General features: G+C 41.4%; 1 protein-coding gene across 2 annotated transcripts in view; it reads left to right on the top strand.

Moving 5' to 3' along the window:
• Positions 1-535: 535 nt before the first annotated feature.
• The window catches only part of XDH (xanthine dehydrogenase), a gene marked incomplete at its 5' end in the record, with an annotated part of 50,536 nt that continues 39,945 nt past the window's right edge, over positions 536-11,126 (top strand). For both annotated transcript variants that reach the window (XM_082305556.1, XM_082305555.1), the window contains 3 exons: positions 536-589; positions 7,472-7,529; positions 9,942-10,038. In XM_082305556.1, coding sequence (XP_082161682.1) covers positions 536-589; positions 7,472-7,529; positions 9,942-10,038 — 209 coding nt within the window. The remainder of the gene's footprint in view (positions 590-7,471; positions 7,530-9,941; positions 10,039-11,126) is intronic.

The raw sequence follows: 11,126 nt of genomic DNA, 5'->3' as shown, positions 1-11,126 counted from the left end.
GTGCTCTCATTAGAGACCTCTGCATGGTGAATGTCAGGTGGATGGCTATGCACAGAGCAAGGGAAGCAGAGCTTTTCCTTGTCAATATTCAGTGAGGGATAGTTGGGAGAACCACCCCCCACCCCCCCTCCCCTGGAGATTGCGTTGTATTGCAAAATACGATGAATTCCTGGCAGCCGTTGCAGTGGCACACTCCGAGTGCCCCAAGCCTGGCAGTATAATCTAAAGGGAATGCAGTTGAATTGTGATCTATTGCTATATAAAAGGGGGCGGGTCACTGCTCGTTCCAGCTCCTTTTCTGTCATTACTGCTGCAGAAGCACCAACCAAACGCAGCTGGCACGCCTCTTCGTTGGCTCTTATATAATATGGGGCTTCACAGGGCACTGATGTAGAAATAAAGTCAAACATTCTTGAGGCAGACTCATATTACTTGTCGTATCGCTGGTGCTCGCTTTGCTGTGGGGTGGGTGTAGGGCTGCTCTCGGAAGGGTGATCTGTGGCCCTCTTTGAGTGAATTTTGGAAGGTGTGCAGGATGGCTCCGAACGAGACAGGGGATGAACTTGTTTTCTTTGTGAATGGTAAAAAGGTAAGGAAGATTCCAGCTTTCTGTCCGGCTTGCTTCTGGATTGTGGCTTGATTATTTGTTTTTCTAGTAATCTTTTTCCTCCTCTGAGTTTTCTAATACCAGCACAATTGCCATGACTTTTAAATGTTAAATTGTGAAGACTATTTATTGCTTTGCTAAGTGGCTTTTTCTCTTCTTTGACTTTACCTTGTGAGTTATTCAAAGAGTAACGCAACTATATAATGTTCCTTTTACATTTTAGATTTGTTGGCAATAATTCACTGCAATTCTGAGGTAACTACTTTTAAATAAAGGTGCATTGACTTAATACAGGGATTTCTATTAGAAATAATTTCAGTAATTACAACAGATCTGGAAAATGTAACTCAAATGTAAGCATCCATATATAATTCATATGTTCAGTAAGTAATTCTGACATTTGATTTTTTTGAAAGGGATTGAAATAAAATCTTCATTCCATTTCCATTTAAGAAGCTAGAAAACTCTTTAAAATCAAAGCCCATTAACTGATACTGTTTTCTAGATCAACTGCTGACAATTACCTAAGAAGTGACTGTGTCTCACAGGAGGGTGAGGTGGTCCTTGTACACGCTGGACACCTTTGAACAGTTTGTCCCAGAGCCCCCTTTCTCGGTTTGGACTTCCCCTGGCTAGCATTACAGCCTTGACTCTTCAAAAGCTTGTAACAAGTCAAGGCTGCCTCTTTTTTGAACTATGAGTACCGAGTTAGTTCTGTTTCTGAGCTCAGCTCAATGCTAACCTTGCCCTGGCACCTTCCCCTTGCCTGGATACTTGGGTAGGGAAACTTGTGCCAAAGATGCTTGCAGCTGGAAGACTTGGGGAGGGGAGAGGGTTGCATATCCACTGCGTGCTGTGGAGCTGCGAGTTTGTGGACCTTCCATGTGCACTGCTTAGGGGTAAATCACATGCAGCACTAAGTTTGGGCTATAGATTTAATTTCTTAATCCCTTGAGGGATCACACAATATTCTTAGTTGTATAGTTAGTTAAAAAGCTCTGCGTCCTGCCCTACAGACTGGCACAGGATTACTATCAATTTTGCTTTTGTTGATCTTTTGTGCTAATTTAATCAAGTGTAAATGTGGATAATTGCTACAATTAGGGTGTTTTAGTTATGAATTTGGATCCCAAACTGGATTGGAATTTGAATTTTCCAAGGTACTAGAGCATTTGGTATCAAAGTTTTGTTTTATCTGAGTAGCAATAGCCAGGTGAAGAATGAAGTTTATCTAGTATGGATTGTAAGTTAGTCAAAGAGCTCTTGAATGTAGTACTGATGTAGAACCCAGCCCTGGTTCTGAGGTTTTCTAAAGAAGGATGACAACTGAAGCTTTGCTCACACAGATCAGTAATGGTTCATATGTAAATGTTAATTGACATACCAGCCATTCATTTTTTCTAGAGGGAGGTGAAAACTTGATGCTCCAAGACTAGCTAATTGAGTCTGGTAATTGAGATCGTGAAGCAGTGACACAGGATGATCTGTGAATTTCATCTGATGAATTTTCTGCTATGATGTGCACAGGTGGTGTACCATGAACTTGTCTTCTCGCTCTGTGAAGGTTTTAGTGACTTCACATCCCTCCTCTATGAACCCCAGTTTTTAGAGGGTGAACTGGGAACTTTTTGAGTCTTGCGGTAGGAGATTGCCATAAATATGCTGGGCAATCCAGACCCTGATACAGGCCAAGTGTACTGCCTTGTTTTCTTTTTCTGGTATGCTCTAATGAAAGAATTGTAGTTCTGGTTAGGGTTCTACCCAGTTAGGGTTCAAAACTAGTATGTCATTCATGGTAGGTATGAAGAATTTATAAAAAAATTCCTATATACATTTACAGCCGGTGCTTCAGCATTGGTTGGTGCTCAGGTATTACAGGAGCATTGCTCTGTGTAAATCAGTAGAAAAGCCCTTCTTCGTGGAGAAGACTCTTGGCTAACATACAAAAATGTGTATTAGTCAAAGCAAAAGAGAAGAGACTGAGCTGCACAGAACTGGTTCTGTGGGACTCTTATGCGTGTGAGGTGAGGCAGAGAAGGGGAGAAAGAGCAACCTAGACCCTGAAGGCCAGCAGCAGAAGACAACCAGTTCCTTTTGTATCTGCTGTCTGTTCTAGCTATGGCCTGGAGCTAACGAACATGCTGTGAATGGCATTGCCCTTGGTGCATTTCAGCAATTTTTATGGAACTGCGGTTCCTGTTTACAAAAGCCGTATCTTAGAGCTGACCTTGCGCACGTGTAAAGGCGTTTATCACAGTGTGATCTTGGCAGTTGTTGGCTAAAAAAAACCCCACCAGGGCACAATTAATACTAGCAACAGTACCAACTCATTCCACGTGTCAAGGCTGTCTCGGCGTCCTTCCCTGCTGGCTCATGGAACTGGCAGTGCTAGCAAAGGAGCATGTTCCACTTGATCAGACAGGAGATGGCTTCCTGGGTTGTGTCCTACCCAGAGCCTCCAGTGACATTTTTTTTCTATTTCCTTTTTGGGTGTGCTGCCAAAGTGGCTTGAGTTACACCCCCACCAAATGCAGGTTTAAGAGAGAGAATTGGACTCATGGGGCAATCCGATCTGTGGCAACAAATATGGAGTTCGTTGGGACGTTTCTGCACGTGAGAGGTTATGTGATGGAAGGGGTGGTGGGAAGTGCCCGGGCAATGCTGCTGAAAGAGCAGGTAGCAAGTTAGGATATGGTTCCATCCATCTGGAGGCCGGACTAAATATTCCAGTCGATTTGCTGCAAAGAATGTGGTAGCATGGCCAGTGGGAAAGGTTACTGCTGTGTGAATTCGTGACAGCTTGACATTGCTAATGGGCTGCTGATATTCTGTCATAGTACAAAACTGCGTGATAAGAGGTGGTTGATAAGATAGTGACTTTCATGGCAGCAAATCCTTCTCTCTTGCATTAGCCCAGTCTGCAATGTTGTCAAGAAAAAGTCTCCTCTGAACAGCTGAGCATACTTCACATTCAGGATTGTTTATTTTAAGCACCTGTTTACTTCACTGGGTGTAAAGCTTGGCACACAACGAACACAAAGTTATCTTGATAGTCTGCCTAGACTAGAATGGAAAACAACACAGGCAATTTAAAGCTAAAGTGCCAATTTTTGTTTTCCTCAGCTGACGAGTCTGTCTCGTGCATATGTAGCATGTAATTTTAGTTCACACATGTGGAGTCAATATTTCTATCCTGAATGTCAAGAGGGGGTCTGTGCTGGAAGCCACATCAGACCTCTTCCAAAGCCTGTGGATGTTTGATTGCAGACAGGACCAGCCAATAGACAAGATTTTTTTTGAGCTTTGGGACCCTCTGGGTCCTACATAAACAGTGAATTACAAGTTTTCACTGCGCTGGTTTAAAGCAGGACAAAATGTTCTCATGACCAACAGCAGATTTACATTGTGTGGTTATACTCAGTTTGTTCATCTGTGTTCTAAACCTTTTCCCTAGTAAATGAATTTGAAATCTCTCATTGACTTCAGGAATACACATTCACAGCTTCTAAGGTCCTAGGAGACCTTTACTGTTGACTAGTCTGCCTTGCTGCATGGCAGTCTGGTTAAAACCTTTCTCTTCTTGCAACTAACTGGGTGACTAGGGACTAGTGATTGAATTGGAGCTTGTTGTTCAGAAAAGCATCTGTTTCTCATTTAAAGACCCTAGCTGATGGAAAGCTTAGCATGTTGTTTGGTAAACTAGCAAAGTTTCTGTTTTCTTTTCCTTTTTTGTTCCTCTATTTACCTTGCTCAACTACTGTTCTTTTAAATTGAAAAATCCTTTCTTTAACTTTCTGGGAACGATAATTTAATTAATGATGCTTTATGTTGTAAAGGCAAAGTTATCTGAGCTAGTGAAAGGCAGGTAGAGAAGACAGCAAACAAAATATTTCTTGAGATCCCAGTTTTGCACATGAAATCATGGGGAAGTGAGCTCAGCATCTCTCTGGACCAGCCCATGGGCTCTAAGAGTGTAGGGTACTGTTTAGGGGCTTGTTCCATGTAGTACTTAAAGCTTGAAGAACTGTAGGGCCAGGCTGGGCTGCCTGCTGAGGTGATCTGAGTATTTAAGATTCCCAGAATCAGTAGACAAATAGATATGTAGTACAAACACAGCAGTACAGAGCAAATTTGTTGGGAGTCATTTGACCATCAGTGTCATCCTAACATTTCCAACAAAGTTTCTTTCTGCATTCGATTAATATTTAAGCTGCCACATGCAGTAAAATCCACAGTTTTGAATCTGTCAAAATGTAGCCATCAATCTGATATATCTGGCAATGTGACATTTGGTTTAAAAAACCAAAAAAACCTAAAAACCAGTAACTGAGCAAAAAGGAAATATTTCTTTAATTGCAATATCTAAGTAGGCTGATCCTACTTCCCACTGAAGAAAATGGATATAATTCAGTTTCCTTCTGTACAAGGACACTGGGGGAGGTGAGCAAGAATTGTTTTGAATGGTAAGATATTGCGCTGTGAATCATACTGTTCTGGGCATCAGACAAGAGAAGATGTTATCCCCACCCACAGGGTTTTAAAATATTTTAAGAACAAATCACAGCAGGTGTTTGTAACAAACCACTGGAGGAATGACATGTTGGAGGACAAAACCAGCATCAATGACAATGAACAAGAGGCAGGAACAGTAAAAAGTAAGACACTCCTAAGTAAGAGAGCAAGAGAGACTCATAAACAAGCATCGCCCCACCAGGACTCTGAGTGCAAAGAAATGACTCCTTGCTCTCTGATGTGTGAGATTTGGTTTAATCCAGAACGTCCTCCAAACTCTTACCCCTTATCTCCCTCTGATCCCAAGCCTCTGCCAGCATTGCAGATATACAGCTACAGTGGAGTAGTTTGAAGTGACTGAAGTAGGAAGCCTGGGCTATTGGTTTGAACAGGGTAAGAGTGTGGATTGTTCAGGACATGTTCTACTGCATAGGGGGAGCCCCTTTCTGATAAAGTCGAGCAAAGGTTTGACTTTGGGACTTAACATATGCTTAAGTACTTCACTAAAAGCGTGTGGAGCTGAGTGGCTAAATGCTTTGCTGAATGAAGGCTTAGGCCTGTGTTTTATTTCTTTCTTAACTTCCTGAAAAGGAGCCATTGGGCCAAACTTTTAATTGCTTGGTTTGAGTACATAATGGAGTGCTTCTTGGATTCTTTCAAGAAAACTTCTTGAGACATTTTCTTTGATCTACGCATAGAATAATCTCAATAGTCTTTAACCATCTGGAAAAGTATTCTGAAGCTTTTTCTCTGTGCCTGGCTGTCTTGGAAGCTGCTTTGGAAGGATTTGCAATAGCCAATGGCACAGCCCTGAGGAAGAAACTCAGATTGACAGTGAGGGTATGAGTTGCTGGGGAAGGCTCTTTGCCTGTGAAATGGCTGTGGGAATATGAATGTGTCCATGGGACACTCGTAATCACAGGCACTTTTGGAATTATCTGCTCCTGTCTGTTTACCGACCTACTGCAGAGAGATATATGTGCTTACTCTGAACCAATTCGTCACGAGAGCGCCGCTGTATGCTCTTACTTGTTTCTATGCATCCAGAAGGTCAGGGAACAGGAGCACTCTGCTCTGAATGGCAGCAATATAAGTGCTGCATGATTTAGAGTAAGACATCCCCAAGCTAGAAGAATGAACTCTGTTTCCTTGCAGATTATCCCCAACGCAGGAATGAGATGTGCAAAAAATGACTACTTGTGTTTTGTAGCAGCAACTTTATAGGATATTTCTAAAAACACGGACTCAAATAGGAAGTATGAACCTTGTCTTTTTAGAATAACCCTGTTGGGTGTCAAAGGCATAAAACTGAAGCAGTGCAGAGGTTGTGAAGGTTTCTTATCAGTAAGAAAAAAGGCTCACACAGATGACCTCTGTTTCAATTTGCCCTTCAAACCGGGAGTGATTAATTTAAATAAACGGTAACTATTGTACTTAGGACTTGCACAGTGTAAGAGCCAAGAACACATGATTACATTCTGGCACACAGTGGATTTGGAAAAGTTTCTTGACACTCTATTAATAACAGAAAAAGGGGAAGGCAAGCTCTGCGGCCATTTGAAGGCAAGGGCAGAACTTTGGTTTCTGACCACTGGGCAGAGGTTGAAGCAAAATCTAATTTTATGTCTAATAGATAACTGCTAATAGTGTTGTTCACTAATAGGATGGAGCTGACTCAAAATGTGCAGAGAAAATTTCTCCTTGGTTGGAATTTCACATTTCCACAGTTTGGATGGCTACTAATGTAACATTGATTTAATGTTAGCAGGAAAGGAAGAGGAACTTCAAGATGACTGGTACTTGCTGTCATCCTGCAGCACCTGTATTGGTCATATCAGGTTTTCCACTGTTGTTTGTTTTTCTCTGCAAAGTCTATTACCGATCCTGTTTCTGTCATTCTGTTTATCCGCTCATTTTGTCTGTCTCTTCTAATAGTAAGAAGGAGAAGGGACAGAGGTTGGTTATGCATGGTCAATAAAGATGAGATGCAATTTGGGGAGATGTCAGGAATTCAAAACTCGAGTACAAAACACAATTCTTTCTCTCTCTGCTAAATGACTAATTCTGTTAGCCATTTTTGATGAAGGGTTTTTTAAGATTTGCCTCAGTGTGCCATGGCTGAAAAACTCTGACATATGTAATGCATATACTTTTCTCTGTCTCAATAAATTCAAGGAAACATTTTGTCTGGGTACGTGACCAAAATTGCTGAACCTAGTAAGGGGAGTTAATCAGTGTTTCTGCTCCCTGATTTGGAAAAGAACTTGCAGAAAGACCAGACTTTCTCCTTCCAACTAACCTATCTGTGTTATAAAGCATTCTTTGTGTAACAGTACCTTTCCCTTCTTGCAGGTGGTGGAAAAAGATGTGGACCCAGAAACAACTCTGCTAACCTATCTACGAAGAAAATGTATCCAGTGTCAGAAGAAACTGCAGAAGGCTTTAAATGCTTACAGCATTTCATAATTGTTTACTGTTCTGCCTGTCACTTGAGTACTAGGCAGAGCTTGTGCACAGAGTAGAAGAGGGAGTGCTCTGCATGGTCTGGTATTTCTTGCTGGCAAAGATTACAGCTGGTATTCCAAGCTTAAACAATAGCAAATTTTGAATAATATACTTTAAATAAACTCTAAATAATTTATTAACACTTTAAAGGGAAAACTCTCAGAATTGCTAGGAATTAGAATATGATGGAAAGGAAGCAATATGGCGATCACAATAAAATTGAGGGAAATTTACATTTGTTCCACACAAATTGTAAAGATTTTTCTGGCCAAAACATTACAGCCACTTGAGCTGCTTGCTGTATCATCCAATAATTTGGATATTACTGGATAGTTAATATCCAATAACTTGATTATTCTGTTTATCAGATGACCCAGGGATATGAACTCAGAGGCAGGGATTCCCACCACATGCCGTGGGCATGTTTGCATGAGCAGATGCAGACAGTCATGTTTCACTCCTGTTCGAAACTGGTCAACACATGAGTCAGATTAGTTTCGGGAGCTGGGTCGCTATTACTGTGATGACCAGCCTGGCTATACTAGGTCTGGTTCCGTAGGTAGTGTCATTCCATGTTTTCCGAGTTTTTGTCTGACCAGCTGAGTGTGTACGTACGCCGAACTGTTCACATCTGTGTTGGTGTATTCCTTAAAAAGAATCATGCATACTTATTTCACCATGCTGCCGTGTTCTGTTTGTCTGGGATCTGAAAGAAATACGGGGATATAAATCACACTCCTCTTTGGGGTTTGCAGCAGAACTATCAACAGCCCAATTTTGTCTGACTGTACCCTGGGTGGATAAAGTTCAAGAGGAAAAATAAGTGGCATGACTCTTGTGCCTGTGTGCACTTCTTACTGCTAAACCTTTTATGTCTAAACTTGTTAATATCTAATGCAGATAGCTTTGTAAAGAGATAATTGGAGCTCTTCAAAACCTTCTGATCTTCTACATGAACATTCTGGTGAACTTATTTTGTAGCTGTCTGGTTAGGGTCAGACAAATACTTTGAGAAACATGTTTTATTGAGGCAGATTAGCACTGTTGTTGACAGAAACATTGGGTGGCATAGGAAAGCTGTATTTCTGCTGAAGCAGGCACATGATTGTATGAAAAGTAGACATGGTGCTCAGGGACATGGTTTAGTGGTGGACTTGGCAGTGTTAGGTTTATGGTTGGACTCAATGATCTTAAAGGTCTTTTCCAAACTAAATGATTCTATGTTTTCTATGATTCTATGAAAACGGTCAGTTCCAGAGTCTTTGTAGTGAAGGCAAAGATGATTTGAGTTCCCTATATCACGATGCCTGTTGCTTTTCCACAGGCCTAAGCTGATTATCTCAGCACAGGCATGTGTCCTTTGCCAATGAAAGCAGCTGTTTGTTTCCCACCAAAAGTCAGCATTGGCCAATGCTCTTCACAATAAATAATAGCATCTAATTACCTTCTAATGAGTGAAGGAACCCAAAGCAGAAGTGGCTCGAGGAATTCTCTCCTGAAATCCCTTTGCAGAACATTTGATGTAATGCCTGATTGTGCACTCTGCAGGCTGTGGAGGAATCTGCTTAGGCCAGTCCATACACTTTGTGAGTTCCCAAGTGTCTGTGCAGTGGTTCTGTGCATCTCTGCTAGTTCTGACTCTCAGTGTCTTCCCTCCTGTGGTTTTATGGGAACCAGGCTACTGGGGAGTGTGCTTGGCTGGTTTTGACCCTAGCAATAGGGAAGCCATCATGAATGGGGCCAAGAGAGAAGCTAGGGTGGCCAGATCATGACTTTTGAGATGCAGGTAGTTTGTGAGCAGCTCAAGTGCAGCTCCCATGTCAGTGCTAAACTGTGACTTGTAGCACTGCATGACTGCTCTGCCTGTGCACTTTCTAGGTGGTAGGGATCACCAGGTGTAGGAAGAAGTCAACCACCACTGGTGAGAGGTGCTGAAGGAGATGTCACCACATGTCTCAGGGCTGTGGCTGCATGCCTGAACAGCTCCTGCTCAGCAATTACTGAGTACCTTGTCTCCCTTATGTCATTTCCTTTTCTGAGTCTAATGGAAAGTGGGGATTGTTGAAGTTCAGAAATTTTTTTGTTTATTCTAAGAGTCTGTTGGAATGTGGACTGCCTCCTTATTAGGGCTTTGGGTGTTGATCTCAAAGTTCACATGCCAGCATTTGAAACTTTGCTTATTAAGTTGTTAAATTATTAAGCAGAAAAAATGAATGCTTGGTTTCCAGCAAGAACTTGTTGCTGAGCCTTGATTGACAACTGTTGAGCAGGCTTCTGCCAACACCCTTCGTGTTTTCCTTGATTCCTGTTCTCTCAGTGGGCCTATGTGGAACCAAACTAGGCTGTGGAGAAGGTGGATGTGGTGCTTGCACTGTTATGATATCCAAGTATGATCCCTTTCGGAAGACAATCCTGTATCCTTTGCAATCTGAACTCTTCAACAGAGAAATGAAATGGGGACAGATCCAGGTTCTTGACATACCAGACATGGTACTATTTTTAAAAAAAGTTATATAATGTATGTTTCTGCCAAAACATAATTTTTCACTTTCAGAACATAAACTCAGAAGGTTAAGACAAGAAGGTATTTTTTTCCTACAGCATTGCACAGTGCTGCTAGGGAACTATCTCACTGTGCCCTGAAATATCTGTGCTGACTCTAGCATGCAGGCTATCTGCCTTTTCCCTGTCGAGAAAACCTTCATGTTCCTTTCTTACAATGTAATATAACTTTTTGCTGTGATGATCCAAATGATGATTACTGTGATAAAATCTTTATTGCTATTGTATTACTACAATAATCTGGTTTCTCTATGCCAGCAGATACTCACTTTTTCTCTACTTCTATTGTAACCTTCAGAATGACTCTTATTTCCTGAGACATAAGCTTTCCTCCTGTTCTCTCTTTAATTAATTGAAGAGTGAAACAATGGAACCAAACAAAAGGGGGAATGGAGAAAGAGGATGAAGCAGAGGGACAGGCCCCAGTTTATTTTTACTGTGGGGAATGGAAAGCACTGAAGTCTTGGATATATTTGGAATAATGCTTGGAGATACTTTAACTTGGGATTATCTAACTTAGTGGTTCTGCTTAGTAACATGGCTTTGAATAGGCTATCTTTAAGGTCATTATTCTGTCTTGATAGAAATTAAATAAAATAGCTAGTTCCTATAAGAATTTTGGCAACATTCTTCTGTTTTACCTTCAGCCTGGGCTTTTTCTCCATGTGTACCATTTAGAAATGGTTTCCTAGGTAAAATGCCAAGAGCTTCATGCTCTTATGTAACTTTGCGAGTGGGCCAGGCCAGCTGTAGAATATCTTGGTATTTGTAGTCTGCCCCTACAAATGACTTACTTGGGTTCTGTAGCTTAACATGAAACAAGGATGTTTAAAGTTGTTATTTCTAAGTCAAATCCTATGGTGCATACTCAGTTTAAACTTCAAGTGAAGTTGATGAGAACTTTGAGTAGGTGCTGTAGGATTTGGCTTGTAACTAATAC

Source organism: Platalea leucorodia, assembly GCF_965183815.1.
Source record: "Platalea leucorodia genome assembly, chromosome: 3".
Taxonomy (NCBI): domain Eukaryota; kingdom Metazoa; phylum Chordata; class Aves; order Pelecaniformes; family Threskiornithidae; genus Platalea; species Platalea leucorodia.
Note: the sequence above shows the minus strand (reverse complement) of the source record. Positions and strands in the feature narration are given on the sequence as shown.